We start from the raw sequence: 19,055 nt of genomic DNA, 5'->3' as shown, positions 1-19,055 counted from the left end.
ACCGTGTTTAAATCAATTTTTTAGTTAAATTTTTATAGTATTTAAATATTTTGTTAGCATAATAAAAAGATATCTCACCTTTCTAGATACTATATTTTTGATTTGAACTTTATAACGTTCTGGAATATTGAAAGCAATATGTCCAAGAGTAACTATAGCGGTTCTATAATGAGATGATTCAGGTGTTAAATTATTCTTCACTGACTCCAAAATATTTGAAAAAAGAATATCATATAACTCTGGCATATTTTTATATATACACTGAATGGCACCCTTTGCTTGTTTAGGGGTTCCAGTCTGGGCAAATTCTTTGCAAATTGGAGCTAAACGGCTCATCACTGTAGGAAAATCTTCAGCTGGAAAAATAAGTAATAATATAATTATTAATGGAAACAAATTATTTTTAAGGAATTGTTTATTCATGTATTGATTAATATTTTCTTTAATAAAACATCCGTTTTTTGTTGCTAAAGTGTGTCTCAAATACAAAATAAATTAAGAGAATATTATTATTATGCGGGGTGTAACAGAAAGACAGATCATAAAGTAAATCACATATTCTGGAACCAAAAATAGTTCGATTGAACCTAACTTACCTTTGTACAAATGTGCGCTTAAAAAAGTTACAGACCTTTGAAGTTATAAAATGAAAATCGATTTTTTCCAATATGTCGAAAACTAGTAGAGATTTTTTATTGAAAATGGGCATATGGCATTCTTATGGCAGGAACAGGTTTAAAAAAAAAATAAAAGTGAAATTTGTGCTCCCCATAAAAATTTTATGGGGGCTGTGTTCCCTTAAACACCACCCAAATATTTGTGTACGTTTCATTTAAATTATTCTTGTGGTACCGTTAGTTCAACACAATATTATTTGCCTTTTAGTACTTTTTTGATATGCCAGATTTTATCGAGATATTTTGAACATTTGTAAAATCCAACACATATTTCTTAATGGTTAAGTAAGATTGTAGAATATTATATGCATAATATTATTACCAGGTTTTTAACTATTTAAAAATATGTGTTGGATTTTACAATGTTCAAAATATCTCGATAAAAACTGGTTTATTGAAAAAGTATTAAGAGGCAAAAAAGCTTTAAAAATATTGTGTTTAACTAACGGTACCACAAGAATAATTTAATTGGAACGTATACAAATATTTGGGTGCCATAAAATTTTTATATGCCCATTTTCATTAAAAAATCTCTAATAGTTTTCACTATATTAAAAAACATCGTTTCTCATTTTGTAACTTCAAAAAGTTGTAACTTTTTTTTACATGCACATTTGTACTAAGGTAAGTTGGTTCAATTGAATTATTTTTAGTCCCAGAATATGTGATTTAATTTATGACCTGGCTTTTTGTTACACCCTGTATATTTCCTATACAAATAAAGAAATACGGACAGTTGTTTGAAAAAAACCGAAAAAATTGAGAATATCTTGTAAAAATGTAGAATAAGCATGTTTGTAAGAGATTATTGAACAATTTACCTACTGATGTATATTACGATATTACCATGAAATGAGGAACTAAAAAATACTTTTTTTAGGGTCACCTCCTGTTTTCATAAGATATTTTTTGACTTGTTTTGTAGTAAATCCAATTATTTATATGCTACAAAACAAGTCAACACTTATATATGAAAACAGGAGATGACCCTAAAAAAGGTTTTGCGTATCTGCTGCAAAACTCATAAGAAAGCAGATAGCATTTATTGTCACATCACCGACGATGTGGTTATTTCGTTTCAATCTGGCTCCGTACACCTTTATCCATATGTTATCGTAGTGTTTTGGTTGCTGTAACGGTTTTGTATATATTATCAGTTGGTCGATTCTATTCCGCAGTCATATACGGCTTTCAGGATTGGTCTATGTTCCCGTGTCAAATTCCTTCCATAAATGCAAGAAAAGTACCAGAGTTTTCACTGTTGTATTCCAAAGTTTTCCCAATAATCACTTTCAAACTTTGTAAATGGTATTTTGTTTTATATCCTGCAAGAAATCCAGCCTATTCTCGTGCTTGATTGGTAGAAATCTTAATTCTTTGCCATAATTCAAAATGTTTGACTGACTATAATAATGACTCTATTAAACAGTTTGTACAGACGGGTAAGAAGACTACTGAGTCTGTAGTTGTCCGGGTCGGTAGTATCACCTTTTTATGGTGTAAAAATGTAGAATAGGCAGTGCATTACTTCAGTCCGAGTGTATTATACAGGGTGAGTCATGAGGAACTGTACATACTCCTACCTCGTATAGAGGCTCCTATGGGGAATAACAAATGACCATTAGAAAGTGTCTGATCCCCTTGTTTAATAATATACAGGGCGAGTTTCGCATTTTGACAGAAATTTATATTCGTCATAATTTTTGAACGGTCAGATCGATGTGTCTCTTATTTTGGTCAATCGTTACACTATTACCACCCAATCAACTGATTTATTCAAACTAGAAAAAAATCAGGTCCGGCTTCAAAAAATTAGTTCGTTTGGGTCTTAAAAAAAATTTCACCCTGTATACGCTTTTTGAAAACTCTAATGTGAATTTTACAAATTAGACAAATAGGCAATTAAAATGGCATATTTATTTTTTCCCCACACGATTACTTAATTTTTTATAAAAAAATCAAATTTGACTATGAATTAAAAGTTTGGTAAAGTAAACCATAGATTTAAAAAAATTAACTTTTATTACAAAAATTAATTTTTTTAACAAATATTTGATTTATGTTACCACCCAATCAACTAACTTATTCAAACTAGAACAAAGTCAGGTCCGGCTTTAAAAAATTAGTTCGTTTGGGTATTAGAAAAAATTTCACCCTGTATACGCTTTTTGAAAACTCTAATATGAATTTTACAAATTAGACAAATGGGCAATTAAAATGGCATATTTATTTTTTTCCCCACATGATTACTTTATTTTTTATAAAAAAAAATCAAATTTGACTATGAATAATAATTTATTAAAAGTTTGGTAAAGTGAACCATAAATTTAAAAAAATTTACTTTTATTACAAAAATTAATTTTTTTTTAACAAATATTTAATTTGTGTTACCAACCAATCAACTGATTTATTCAAACTAGAAAAAAATCAGGCCCGGATTTAAAAAATTATTTCGTTTTGGTCTTTGAAAAATTTCACCCTGTATACGCTTTTTTGAAAACTCTAATATGAATTTTACAAATTAGACAAATAGGCAATTGCAATGGCATATTTATTTTTTCCCGACACGATTACTTAATTTTTTATTAAAAAATCAAAGGCTATAGCGGGATAAGATGGTCAAAAATGCCCCCGCACCGATCAGCGCCGCTACTTACGTTTTCGATAAAGGATATGAAATTATGCCCTCATGCAAATTTTTATCTTCCCAGAGGTCCTAAAACCTCTCAAATCGAGAAAAGAAGAATTTTTAGGTTTTATTTTTTTGTGAGCGCAATTTTAATTTAAAAAATCTGAAAAAATTCAAGAGGATTTTTGAATACAAAACAGCCTGATTTTTTTTAGATTTTTGTAATAAAAAATGAGCCCAGGAAAATTTTTTAAAATTTTCAAAAAAATTTTAGGTTATGTAAATATGATTTGGCCAACTTTTTAATAGTATTTTTTGTGTGTTTTTTATCGTTCTTTTGAATGGCAGAGGCAGAATTTTTAATATCTGAGAGGAAAGAACGAAAAAATTGAAAAACCCGTTTTTGGCTGTCTCGAGATGCATCTCGGGACAGCCAATTTTAGGATTTAGGATCCTGACTACAACAATATAAAAAACGCTATAAGTGTGAATTTTGTCATAAAATTTGGTATGTAAGCTTATAATAATATTTGGAACAGCTTTTCCACATAACTTTTTTAGACATCTCTAACGCGAAGCAAATCGAATCGCATATCAAAAATTCACCCTGTTTGTGGATATATTATCAATTTGATAATTTATTACAACTGATATAGTCGTATTTTTTATACCTAGATTCAAAATATACATTTAAAATACTGACTAATTCACTAATTTTATCATAAAAAGTTCAAATTGATTGCATTAAAGTATTGAACCAATTAATGTGTAATAATAATATATAGTACAGAGTGAGGTCTATGTACGTAAACCCTCAATTATCTCGAAAACGGTTTGCACGATTTTTATAAATTTTGGTGGGTAGGGGTTTTCTAATGCGGCCGATATTATAGTGTTAATTACATTGTTGTCAGATATTCCGTTTTTCTAAAAATCTAATTACATTTTTTACTCCAATTGGAATACCCTCTAATACCGTTGCGTTTTGAAGTCCTTAAAAAATACTAAATATTTTTCATGTTATATTCCCCATACCTAAAGGCCATAATTTCGGAGTTATTGCTACATTTATTTAAAAAAAAATTTAAACAAATTATAAAAATCAATTTTTTCGGCCCGGGTAGACATTATTTTACGTTCATTGGACCATTGGGAACAAAAAAGTTCTTTTGTAATTTTTCTCTAAGTTAATCGTTTTGGGGTTATAAACAATTTAAAACTGAAAAAAAAATCGAATAATGACGATTTTCAAGGTTAAAAAACACAAATCAAAAATATTATTTTTGTTACTACCCCGTATGCAAATTCAAGTTCAAGCCTTATTTTATCAGCTACCAATAAGTAATTTAAGCTTGTTTCATTTTAAAATATTGTTTTTTAATTGTTAATGCAGCCCGATCGCCCGTCCTCTCATATGCGCTTCACTAACAATTATTAAAAAGCAATGTTTTAGAATAAAACGGGCCAAAAAAGTTTATAGCGAGCGCTTAGCTTGAATTTGGGTACTTAGCAGTTTCAAAAATACTATTTTTTATTGGTTTTTGAACCTTGAAAATCGTCAGTATTCGATTTTTTTCAGTTTTAAATTGTTTAGAGCTCGAAAACCATTAACTTTAGAGAAAAATTACAAAAGACCTTTTTTCTTCCCAATGATCCAAAGAATGTAAAATAATGTCTACACGGGCTAGTCCAGCCAAGTTAAACATGAGAAGGGGGTCGTGCTTGCAAAAGGTTAGGTCATTACGAATTTTTTATATGTTGTTTGTACCTAAGCCGACATTAAAAATCCAGATTTGCAATTTTCAAAGGGCTGTGCGAGCGGCGGTGTGCCCAAAAAACCTTGAATTTTTTTGACTATTTTCAGATTTTGCTCAAAATCTCAGTGAAAGAGGGGTCTGACCGGTTTAGAAACTGTATACAACTTTAGAGAACAGTAAATTTGCTATAATTTAAGACCAAATCCAGCTCCGTACAACCAGCAGTTCTCAAGATACGGGCCTTGAAAAAAAAGCCATTTTTCCTGAAAACTGATTTTTTTCGAAATGAACCTTCATTTTATAGAATATCTTGAAAAATGCTAAGCCCACACACATGTTATGGAAAATGAAGTTGTAGAAAATGTTAGTAGCTTTCATTTGAGACCAACATTGTACATATGAGCTTAGCAGTTCACTCAAAAACGGCAGATAACCAAAAACAGTCAAAAGTGGGTTTTTAGGGGAATTACATATAAACCGTTCTCACGTCTTTTTATAGTTTAAATGGGCAAATTATATCTATATGGAATTGCAAATGAACTGTTCTTACGTGTTTGTATAGTTTTATTAATAAGAAGTTTACAAAAATTAGATTCACAAAAAAAGAAAACCAATATAATAATGTAGTTAATTGAGATTTGGTTGCCAAATTATGGCTTTCTCTTTATTTTAGAGGGCCCGGGTTTGGGATCGCATGAAGATGGTGTTTCGATGGACGCTGGTAGAGGAGCCCAGTCTGTTGTTGGATCGTCCTCGTCGTCTGAGCATCTTATCTCTACATCCGGGATGTTATTGCACGTTTGTCCTCCGCATGATTGGCACAGGACCGAGCAATGTAGACCTGCCTTCCTACACGAGCAGCCTCCAGAGCACCCTTTCTTGCAATTACAAGAAATTTTTCGAAGAAGTGCAGGTGGTGCGGATCCATGGTAGTGGTGATGGGGATGAGTCCCTGAGAAGATAGCTTCCAGCCCCAATCAGTGGGATTTAAATTGACGCCTCTCCACTTCTGCACTTGAAGGTAGCATCTTGCTGCATGGTGGCCTGCGGCATCTTCTGTTGGTGGCAAACGGGCGAGGTTTATACTCCTTGAAGTTATGAATGACTTATATCTCAAGTAGTCCAAAGTATCTTTCGTGATGTCACCCCCATACAGAGCCACAAAACACTTGATACCGGATTCAAGATATTCTATAAAATGAAGGTTCATTTCGAAAAAAATCAGTTTTCAGGAAAAAATGGCTTTTTTTTTCAAGGCCCGTATCTTGAGAACTGCTGGTTGTACGGAGCTGGATTTGGTCTTAAATTATAGCAAATTTACTGTTCTCTAAAGTTGTATAGAGTTTCTAAACCGGTCAGACCCCTCTTTCACTGAGATATTGAGCAAAATCTGAAAATAGTCAAAAAAATTCAAGGTTTTTGGGCACACCGCCGCTCGCACAGCACTTTGAAAATTGCAAATCTGGATTTTTAATGTCGGCTTAGGTACGAACAACATATAAAAAATTCGTAATGACCTAACCTTTTGCAAGCACGGATGTACATCCTGACTGGACTAGGCCGAAAAAGTTGATTTTTATAATTTGTTTAAATTTTTTTTTAAATACATGTAGCAATAACTCCGAAATTATGGCATTTAGGTATAGGGAATATAACATGAAAAATAATCAGTATTTCTTAAGGACTTCAAAACGCAAAAGACATACAGGGTGTTCCATTTGAAATAAGAAAGTTCATTAGATTTCCAGAAAAACGGAAGATCTGACAACAATGTAATTATCACTATAATATTGTCTGCATTAGAAAACCCCTACCCACCAAAACCTATAAAAATCGTGCAAGACGTTTCCGAGATAATTGAGGGTTTCTGTACATAAAGCTCACTCTGTATATTATAATTATTATATTAATACGCATTAATTGGTTCAATACTCCAATGCAATCAATTTGAACTTTTTATGATAAAATTAGTGAATTAGTCAGTATTTCGAATGTATATTTTGAATCTAGGTATAAAAAATACGACTATATTAGTTGCAATAAATTATCAAATTGATAATATACTGTGTGTCGCATTTAAGATGAAGACACCCCTATATTTCGGCTATCAAAATATATACAGATTTGAAATTTGGCACAGTCATACAGGTTGATGGTTCACAATTTTTAAAATAGTCAACTGAAATTTAAATTTTAAACGCGATCTACTGCGAATCCACAAACAGGGTGAATTTTCGATATGCGATTCGATTTGCTTCGCGTTAGAGATATCGAAAAGTTATTTGGAAAAGCTGTTCCAAATATTATTATAAGCCCACATACCAAATTTTATGACAAAATTCACACTTTTAGCGTTTTTTCTGTTGTAGTCAGGATCCTAAATCCTAAAATTGGCTGTCCCGAGATGCATCTCAAGACAGCCAAAAACGGTTTTTTCAATTTTTTCGTTCTTTCCGCTCAGATATTAAAAATTCTGCCTCTGTCATTCAAAAGAACGACAAAAAATACACAAAAAAAGTTGGCGAAATCATATTTACATAACCTAAAAATTTTTTTAAAATTTCAAAAATTTTTCCTTGGCTCATTTTTTATTACAAAAATCTGAAAAAAATCAGGCTGTTTTGTATTCAAAATATACATCCTCTTGAATTTTTTCAGATTTTTTAAGTTAAAATTGCGCTCACAAAAAAATAAAACCTAAAAATTCTTCTTTTCTCGACGAGGTTTTAGGACCTCTGGGAAGCTAAAAATTTGCATGAGGGCATAATTTTATATCCTTTATCGAAAACATAAGCAGCTGGGCTGATCGGTGCGGGGGCATTTTTGACCATCTTATCCCGCTATAGCCTTTGTCAAAATCATAGATATACAGCGTGTCTACTTGAGTTGGAAACATATGGGAAACTTTTTTATTATTAATTTTACGAAAAAAAGTTATTCTTTATAAAAAGTTCTGCATGCCCCAAAACCTAAGATTCAATTATCAGATATCAAATTTTCTCAATATTATACGAGGTATGTCAAAAAATATGAATTTCGGCTAAGGGTAAAGTACCTTTATTTCTCTCAATATCGAAAATTCTTATTATGAAAAGTTGTTTGGAAATAAAAACCAAGCTCAAATATGTAATTACATGCTTCTAATTGGAAAAAAATATTTTCCAAATTTTTCTCAAATTTATTGATACTAACTTCGTTTTTATTCATTACACATACGATAACTCTTTTATTATTACTTTTACGAAAAAAAGGTATTCTTTATAAAAATCTCTGTATGTCCTAAGACCGAAGATTCAACCAACAGATATGACATTTTATTAATTTTATACGAGTTATGTCAAAAAATATGAATTTCACTCAAGAGTAAAGTACCTTTATTTTTCACAATATTGAAAACGGTTATTAAAAAAGTTGTTTAGAATTAAAAACTATGTGTCAATATGCAATTACATCCTTCTAATTGAAATACTGTGAAATATAAAGGTGCTATAATATTGAGCGAATTTCATATTTTTTGACACACCTCGTATAAAATTAATAAAAGTTGATATATCATGGTTGTGTCTTAGATTTTAGACCATGCAAAGTTTTTTATGAAGAATAACTTTTTTTCGTAAAATGAATAATAAACGAGTTATGATATTTGTAATAATTAAAAACGATGTTGGGTATCCATAAATTTGAGAAAAATATTTTTTTTTCAATAAGAAGCATGTAATTGCATATTTCATCTTAGTTTTTAATTCCAAACAACTTTTTATCATAAGAATTTTCGATATTGAGAGAAATAAAGGTACTTTACCCTTAGCCGAAATTCATATTTTTTGACATACCTCGTATAATATTGAGAAAATTTGATATCTGATAATTGAATCTTAGGTTTTGGGGCATGCAGAACTTTTTATAAAGAATAACTTTTTTTCGTAAAATTAATAATAAAAAAGTTTCCCATATGTTTCCAACTCAAGTAGACACGCTGTATAATACTCTAGATTGCGCCCTGCGATCTTAAAATGGGTGACGGTTGCGACAGAGATAAATGAGCCTATTAGGTCGGTAGTCTCTTTCTAATTCAAGGGAAGTATCGAAGACGTCACTATCCTACTCTATCGAGTGTTATTTAAATGTTTTGACAGTTCGAGCGGATGGCGACGAGAACTGGTCTTTGGTCTTCGGACGTGGATAATCGTGGTTCGAATCCCATACCAATATTTACCTACTTTTTTTATTTTTAATTTAATCAATATTGCGTTTATTAGATATTATTACATCTCTAAAATAAATCTATGCAAAGAAATATATAACAAGTAAGAAAAACTGTGTAGGTACCTATAGATTTTTAAAAATATAAAAGTCAATGTTATTTTTTTTAATAAGTTAATGGTAGAATAGTATAAAGTAATTGTTAAAAATATTTGTAAAAAACTACCAATAATTAATATCAACATAATGTACCATCGATTTATCAATTGAATCGGTCATTTCAAAAACAACACGAGTCACATATTCCTAATTTTACAGAAGAGCAAAGAAAACTAACTATATAGTCGAAAGATGGATGAAATGGATGACATCAAAATTCAGAGTTATATTGTAGTTTTGTTCCTAATGTTTTTACTGGACTGATGTCGTTTTTGCACACAACGTTAAGGAGTCTATTCCTATCAAAAAGTTAGTTTCTGAAAATTGTGGACTTTGCTGTTTTTGAAATGACCGATTCAATTATAAGTAATTAGACATTATTTTTATTTATGAAACTATTGTTACAATTTTTTAAAAAAATAGAAGTAAAACAAACATTATTCACATCATTCGAATAAGGACGAATTTATATTAATAACGAATGACTTTTATTTTACTATGCAGTTCACAAATTATGTATTCCAATATTAACTTACTATACATACATTTATTATCTGCTAGCTTTACTTAGGTCCATTTTTCAGATGTAAAAATATCTAATAAACGCAATATTGATTAAATAAAAATAAAAAAGGTAAAGTTGGTATGGGATTCGAACCACGATTATCCACGTCCGAAGACCAAAGACCATTTCTCGTCACCACCCGCTCTAACTGTCAACACATATTACTTTATAAAGTGGGATAGTCACGTCGTCGATATTCCCCTTAAATTAAAAAGAGACTACCGACCAAATAGGCTCATTTATCTCTGTCGCAACCGTCACCCATTTTAAGATGACAGGGCGCAATCTAGAGTATTATATTATATCTATGGTCAAAATCGGAATTTTAACCTAAAAATGAAAAAAAAAAAGATGAAATCACGGTTTAACTCTCTACAACGTTCCATTTAAAAAAATTTTCTGAAATTTTTACAGCACATATCTTTTACCATTGTGAAGACTATGACAATTGTTGTAGACTTTCAGTCTTCTTCTCGTAAAAGCTATGAATTTTTAAAAATAAAAGGTGCAGCTTCGTGAATTGCAAATTTAGGTCGCAAAAATTAAGTGCAAAAATTTAAAATTTATCTATTTGATCACGTCTTTGTTAAACTATAGAGTCCAAAGAGAAGTGTTATGGGGAGTTTTAGATCTAGACGTGTTAGAGAAAAAAAAAAATGGTGAAACTTTTAATTTTAAGAAAAACGTTGTTTAATTTTTTTTTATTTTTATGGTAAAGTTGCGATTTTGACAAATTTGATTTTTTAATAAAAAATTAAGTAATAGTGTGGGGAAAAAAATAAATATGCCATTTTAATTGCCTATTTGTCTAATTTGTAAAATTCATATTAGAGTTTTCAAAAAGCGTATACAGGGTGAAATTTTTTCTAAGACCCAAACGAACTAATTTTTTAAAGCCGGACCTGATTTTTTTCTAGTTTGAATAAATCAGTTGATTGGGTGGTAACATAAATCAAATATTTGTTTAAAAAAATAATTTTTGTAATAAAAGTTTATTTTTTTTAAATCTATGGTTCACTTTACAATTTTTTAATTCATAGTCAAATTTGATTTTTTTATAAAAAATTAAGTAATCGTGTGGGGAAAAAAATAAATATGTCATTTTAATTGCCTATTTGTCTAATTTGTAAAATTAATATTAGAGTTTTCAAAAAGCGTATACAGGGTGAAATTTTTTCTAAGACCCAAACGAACTAATTTTTTAAAGCCGGACCTGATTTTTTTCTAGTTTGAATAAATCTGTTGATTAGGTGGTAATAGTGTAACGATTGACCAAAATAAGAGACACATCGATCTGACCGTTCAAAAATTATGACGAATATAAATTTCTGTCAAAATGCGAAACTCGCCCTGTATATTATTAAACAAGGGGAGCAGACACTTTTTAATGGTCATTTGTTATTCCCCATAGGGGCCTCTATACGAGGTAGGAGTATGTACAGTTCCTCATGACTCACCCTGTATGTTGTCGATACATTCAAAAGTTTTGAATTTTTCTGTTTCAGAGTTGGCCTTAGAATTTAATAACTTAGATGATAATGTTGTATCTTCCAGATACTATATTATTTTTTTTTGACTCAGAGCGTATTCAATTCCTTCTACAGATATCCGGTACCTCTTTGACTTTGATAAGCATATGCATGGGTCAGTGTGCTGGAAAGTGTCGTCAGTGTATAGTTCACCGGTAGAACTCCTAGACAATATAATGTATCTATCTAATATTAGATGTTATCTCAGTTTTACTTTCGAGGTTTTGTTATTTATCATATTCCGTTTCCGAGCTTTCGTCTTAGCAATTGCATATTTTTCCTTTCTTCTAGAGTTGTTGTAATTTTCTCATATTTATATTTATTTATATTTTGGTGTACATTTCGTTGTATAACTTAAGTTTGTCTCTTTTCATTTGGCTTGGCCATCGTTTATTTTGAGCTTCATGTGTTGCTTTAGTTATCGTTTTTGAGACAGTTATGTAAGTGAATTAATGTTTTCTGTAGGCGTCTTCGTTTTATTAGGGCTATGGCTAAACCGACTACAGTCCGTACAATATAGATACCGTTGCACGTCATTATCTACGTCAGAGATATAAGTTTACATTGTTGCCCAATTACAAAAAAAATCTTGAATTCATTTCTTACGTTAAAGTAAATAATAAAAACAATAAATATAATAAAACAAATACTTATATGGTCTGTTTTTAAACCAAGAGGAGTAATTCAAATTTACCGCGCCGTAATGCTTGTTGTAATTGGTCCAACCTCAGACAAGTTTATTCCACTGTTATGAAATGTTTACACTAATGAAATTTATGAAATTTTGACACTACTGGCATTTCCTACGTTAAAGTTATATCGGCGATTTTTTGTGTTTTCCGCGTTATTCCTTTAACTTTTAGATTTTTAGTCTACTTTTATATAAAAACAATTATTGTTTTTAGAACTCTTTAGCGACGTATTAGTATAATATAATATGTATGGATTACCGTCGCGCGTCGAAGGCCGATATGGCCAAAAAAGAATATGTATTTGGTGATTTTTCTAGTTACTTTTTTGGGTGTGAATCTATCTTTTTAGTTTACTCCTCCTGGTTTAAAAACAAACCATAGTAAAGAATAAAAACAAATCTGAAGTGTCAATACCGCAACTGTCAAATAAATGTTACCAATTTATGCCAAAATATCACCTTTATTCGATCGCAGTTGTAATCCGAACAAGTATGCTTTATAAAAGCGCTTTATATTCCACTTATACATACAAATTAAATGAAACAAGTTTGGGTATGTTTCTTTAAATTTACATTTTTACATTTATTTCTACGCGTATAATATGTCTAGTGGCTGTAATTCCAGTGTACTCAGCTAAACGATTCTAAAAAGGAACACACCTACGACTTAAATATTTCGTGTTGGTATCATGTGACGTCACGTGCTATGACGCGGATGACGTGCAACGGTATCTATATTGTACGGAGTGTAAGCACTGTTACCTCATTGAAAATTTCGTTTTTATTTGTTATGAACAAATCAATTTAGAAAGTCAAAGTTTTTCAACCTAATAAAAATATTTTTAAAAGATAAACGCGATATTCCAGCGAACTGGATAAAAAAACACCCAATATCATACTTTCAGACCAAAAAATGAGAAAACCTTCAGATTTGTGATGAGAGGACTTCATCACGAAACAAATACTGAAACTATAAAACAGTCATTGCAAAAACTTGGCCATGAGGCAACAAATATCCACAATATAAAACATAGAATTACAAAAATAGCCTTGCCTATGTTCTACATTGATATTAAGCCCAATGAAAATAACAAGGAAGTATATAATATTACGAACCTTGGGAACAATATCGTTAAATGCGAACCTCCATACACCAAGAGAATAATACCTCAATGCACTAGATGCCAAGCTTTTGGTCACACCAAAGCTTACTGCAGGAAGATTTTCAAATGTGTCAAATGTGCAGGACAACATGAAACAAAAGATTGTTCTCGCAAAACAAGAGATGAACATGTAAAATGCGCCAACTGCGGAGAGAATCACCCTGCGAATTACAGAGGCTGCAACGTACACAAACAATTACAGCAACAATTGTATCCTGCATTACGAGAGAAAAGCAACGCCTTACCACAAAATCAACAAACAGCTAACAGATATATACAACCTGGAATGACATATGCCCAAGTAACAAATAACCAAGTACAAACCAGTCAAACAATACCAGAAAATATCCAGTCTGTCAACAGCATGGCTAAACTAGAGGAGATGGTAACCAAACTAATGGAGCAAATGGGGACAATGTTAAATTTACTTACCGCAGTCGTTAGTAAATTAGCTTAATGACAGTACAACCCAAATATAAAATAGCTATCTGGAATGCCAATGGCCTACAACAACACGCGTTAGAAATAAAAACCTTCCTCATTGAGCAAGATATCGACATAATGATGATTTCTGAATCACATTTTACAGATAAAAATTATCTTTGTATTCCGAAATACAAATTATACTTCACAAAACATCCAGATAACAAATCTTATGGAGGTACTGCTATAATCATAAAGGAAAACATCAAACATTACGAAAGAGAGAAATTCGACAAAAATTACCTACAAGCTAGTAGTGTTACAATCGAGGATGAGCACGGTCATATAACAATGTCTGCCATATACTGCCCCCCCAACATAATAACAAACAGATACAGTTTGAAGGTTTTTTCAATACACTTGGAACCAGGTTCTTTGCAGGAGGTGACTATAACGCTAAACATGTCACTTGGGGCTCACGAATTACAACTACAAAAGGAAGAGAATTAGTCAAAACAATGAAGGCTAACAATCTAGAACAAATATCTACAGGCGATCCAACATATTGGCCGTCAGATAGTAATAAAATTCCAGACGCCATAGACTTTTGCATCACGGAAGGTATTGATACTAAGAAATGTAAAGCAGAATCTTGTTTTGATTTATCATCCGATCACTCTTTAGTAATAATAAAGGTTAAATTCTCAGATTACAAATAAAGAAAAACAACCTTCTCTGTACAACAGTAGGACGAACTGGAACATATTCCGGGACAAACTAGATAATTTAATGTTCCTAGACTTACCGTTAAAACTGTACTAGACATCGAAACAGCAGTCGAAAAGCTAACAAAGAATATACAAGAAGCATCTTGGTTAGCCACTACAAACTATGAAACACCTCTAGGCGAAAGTGACACATCCCCTGCAATTAAAGAAAAAATTGCTGTCAAAAGACAATTACGGAAACAATGGCAACAGGCAAGGACTGGTGAAAACAAGAAGAAACTTAATAAAGTAACCAAAGAATTGAAACAACTAATTCAAGAAGAGCTAAACCAAGGCATTCAAGACTATCTAGAAAGTCTTACACCTACAGAAGCAACGGAAGATTCATTATGGAAAGCAACAAGAAAACTCAAAACGCAACAACTTCCAAATCCACCAATCAAAAACTTCAACAATACATGGGCCAGAAGCAATAAAGAAAAGCTGAAGTCTTCGCGGAACACCTAAAAAATGTATTTAAACCATTTCCTTCCGAGGTATCCACCGCAGAAGAAAAAGAAATAATGGACTACCTAGATGCCCCATTTCAAATGGACTTGCCTCTACATAAATTTACTGTAAAAGAAGTCAAACACATTGTAAAGCATGAAATCAACCTGGCACCTGAATTCAATCTAATTTCTGGAAAAATCCTACAAGAGTTACCTGAAAAATGTTACAAACTTATAACCTTCATATTCAACGCAATGCTAAGGATGAGTTACTTCCCCTGCAACTGGAAGGTTGCACACATCATCATGATCCCTAAGCCCGGAAAAAAACCAGAAGTCGTCTCCTCATATAGGCCAATAAGCCTGCTCCCAATGTTATCCAAAGTTTTCGAAAAGCTCTACGCCAGTAGGCTCGAAATAATAATAAATTTAAAAAAATTGATTCCAGATCATCAGTTTGGATTTCGAAAAAAGCACGGAACAATTGAGCAGGTGCACAGATTAGCTAACCAAATCTACAGGGATCTGAACGGTAAAAGATATTGCTCAGCAGCCTTCTTGGATATATCACAGGCATTTGAGAAAGTGTGGCATAGAGGCTTACAATTTAAATTGAAAGAACTCTTACCCTATCCCCACTATCTACTACTAAAATCCTACCTTTCAGACAGACATTTCTTCGTGAAACAAGGGAGTGAACTTACTGCACTACATCCAATATATTCTGGCGTTCCTCAAGGCAGCGTCTTAGGACCTATATTGTTTCTCCTTTATACAGCTGATCTGCCAAGAACAAGAATCACCACTGTAGCAACATTCGCTGATGACACAGCGGTCTTGGCATCCCACACCAATCCGGCCTCAACCTCAAAGAACCTTCAGACAAACCTTGATAAAATCCAAAAGTGGCTAAAAAGATGGCGTATCAGAGTTAATGAAACGAAATCTACACAAGTGACATTCACTTTACGTAGAGAAACATGTCCACCAGTAAAAATCAACGACTGCTACCTCCCACAAGCTGACGATGCTAAATATCTTGGCATGCATTTGGACCGACGGATGACTTGGAAGAAACATATATTCACCAAAAGAAAACAGCTAGGCCTTAAATTTAGCAAAATGTATTGGCTGATTGGACGCAAATCTAAATTATCATTGGACAACAAAATACTGTTGTATAAGGCCATTCTCAAACCTGTGTGGACATATGGTATACAACTTTGGGGAACCGCCAGTAATTCCAACATTGACATCCTTCAAAGATTCCAAAACAAAGTGTTGCGAACCATCGTCAATGCACCTTTCTACATCCCCAACAGGGTCATTCTACACGACGTCAAGTTGGAATCCATCAAGGATGTGATCTACCCGTTCAGTGTTCGTTACAGTGAAAGAGTGTCAGTGCATCCTAACGTGTTGGCCAACCGCCTAAACGTGCCCGATGTCAACGAAGTGCGTAGACTTGACGCCTGCTGCCTGCCGACCTGTCTACAGGACTCAGATAAGTTTTAGCTTTTAAGGACATATAGACACCAATAAGTACTCTCATTGTCAAAAAAACACTAAATTTAAATTTAGCTAGTTCTTTAAAGGAGATCACTCACTGGAGTGATACTCTACATGACAATCACACATTTGTCAAAGCAAACGCTTATTGCCCTTCCGGCAGATTGCAGAATCCATTAGGGGTTTTTTTTTCTTTGGAGTTGTATTACTACGGGCCCTTCAAGGCTCATTCGCCGATTCACCAATTTTGCTCATTTATTTTAGATTAGGGGTTATATATATATATATATATATATATATATATATGAAAAACAAAAAAAACAAAAGATGTAAATCTTTGAAACACACTCAGTGATCAAAAGATCTAAGTTATTGGTTTACCGACCAAACGTAACTAAATCAAACAAATGAAATAGAGAATGTGGAAAAATCCCCTTACGAACAATTCACACATCCACCATTTCAGGTTGGGAAAAATTTTTTGAATAGAATTTGGTCGGTAAACCAATAACTTAGATCTTTTGATCACTGAGTGTGTTTCAAAGATTTACATCTTTTGTTTTTTTGTTTTTCAAACATATATTTTACTTATAGTAATTAGGGAATTAAAACGTGAGGCTGTCATGGTCAGCTTATGCGGCGTAGATATACGCTCCTGCTATGTCTGGGTCTCGAATGTTGTTTTTTGATGGAATGTGTCTAAAGATATTCAACCTCTCATCTTTATTGATAAGCCCAGAGAGGTTGAAGAGGGCGAAACACATTTTTAAGAACAGGTGTTTGGATCTTTGATTCTATTCAAAAAATTTTTCCCAACCTGAAATGGTGGATGTGTGAATTGTTCGTAAGGGGATTTTTCCACATTCTCTATTTCATTTGTTTGATATATATATATATATATATATATATATATATATATATATATATATATATATATATATATATATATATAAAAGATATTTAATTGAAAAACTTATGGGACCATTTTCCTGGTAACACCTCCATGGCTTCTAAAAATTGCAAGCCAGATGCATGCTGCAGTAAAGACAAGAGGGAATTCTAAAAGTTGCAATTCACAACCCCGTCTACAGCTTGGTAAATTTCAACGGAAAATGGACCTAGTTACTCTATAGGAGTAATACTAATAGAAAAATAAAAATATATACCATTTTTATTCAGTTGCAATGCGAAGGCAAAACTGTCTTATTTTTCACTTAGTACAGAGAGCGCAAACCAGCCCTCTAAAAATTTTTCGCGTCTTATATATTTTTATTAGGTGGAAAAACTTGGACTTTCATTTAGCAGATGTCGCTAAGCACCTACTCTATAACGTCAGTTGCAATGCGAGGACTAACTCTCGGTGTTTTGTCACTTGGGGCAGAGAACAGCAAACCTACGTCTCTCTGATGATGCCTCCAACAAGAGGCGAAAATCGTCGATTTATAGTGCTGGTTTGCGCTCTCTGTACTAAGTGAAAAATAATACAGTTTTGCCTTCGCATTGCAACTGAATAAAAATTGTATACATTTTTATTTTTCTATTAGTATTACTCCTATAGAGTAACTAGGTCCATTTTCCGTTGGAATTTACCAAGCTGTAGACGGGGTTGTGAATTGCAACTTTTAGAATTCCCTCTTGTCTTCACTGCAGCATCCATCTGGCTTGCAATTTTTAGAATCCATGGAGGTGTCACCAGGAAAATGGTCCAATAAGTTTTTCAATTAAATATCTTTTAAAATATTTTTATTAGGTTGAAAAACTTTTAGACTTTTATTTAGCAGATGTCGCTAGGCACCTACTCCATAACGTCATTTGCAATGCAAGGACTAACTCTCGGTGTTTTGTCACTTGGGGGCAGTGAACAGCAAACCTACGCCTCTCTGATGATGCCTCCAACAAGAGGCAAAAATCGTCGATTTAGAGTGCTGGTTTGCGTTCTCTGTACAAGTGAAAAATAAAACAGTTGTGCCTTCGCATTGCAACTGAATAAAAATGGTATACATTTTTATAAATCAATTTAGCTTTGTGTTTTGCCATCTGGATTTTCCATGTCCATCTCGAATGATCTGTTTAAGAACGTTTTTTTGTAAAGGATCTGCTGAACTAAAAAGTTTCTTCTGTATCTTTCTTTCCTGGACGTCCGCAATTTCCAAGAGCTTTTTCAGTTGGGTTTTTTCTACTCTAATTTTAGCGTTAATATCTTCAATATGTATATGTACCGTGGAGGATTTTTTTTCTGAATTGAATTTATTTCTTCACAGAAGAATAAATTTTTATTGAACATGTCGTTTTAATACTCACATTGACTGAATGGTCAGAATATATAGGTTATGCTAATAGAATTAATATTTGTAAAAAATGAGGTCAAACTATAAATATTTAATACTAGATAAACACCTTCTGGATATTAATCTAGTTTATATAAACAAAAACTAAAATCTGCACTCATTCAAAATTATAAACAGAGTATCTAACATACTTAAGCCACGGTTTGTTAGAACAGTGAGCGACGCACAACTCACAGTCAGTCG

General features: G+C 32.3%; 1 protein-coding gene across 1 annotated transcript in view; it reads right to left on the bottom strand.

The window, feature by feature from the left end:
* LOC126884314 (sister chromatid cohesion protein PDS5 homolog B) overlaps nt 1-19,055 on the bottom strand; it is a 120,068-nt gene that overhangs the window by 67,448 nt on the left and 33,565 nt on the right. The window contains exon 3 of the mRNA XM_050650252.1: nt 79-356. Within this exon, the coding sequence (XP_050506209.1) occupies nt 79-356 (278 nt within the window). The remainder of the gene's footprint in view (nt 1-78; nt 357-19,055) is intronic.

Source organism: Diabrotica virgifera, chromosome 5 (assembly GCF_917563875.1).
Source record: "Diabrotica virgifera virgifera chromosome 5, PGI_DIABVI_V3a".
Taxonomy (NCBI): Eukaryota; Metazoa; Arthropoda; class Insecta; order Coleoptera; family Chrysomelidae; genus Diabrotica; species Diabrotica virgifera.
The sequence above is the reverse complement of the archived record's forward strand: the minus strand, read 5'-3'. Positions and strand labels throughout refer to the sequence as shown.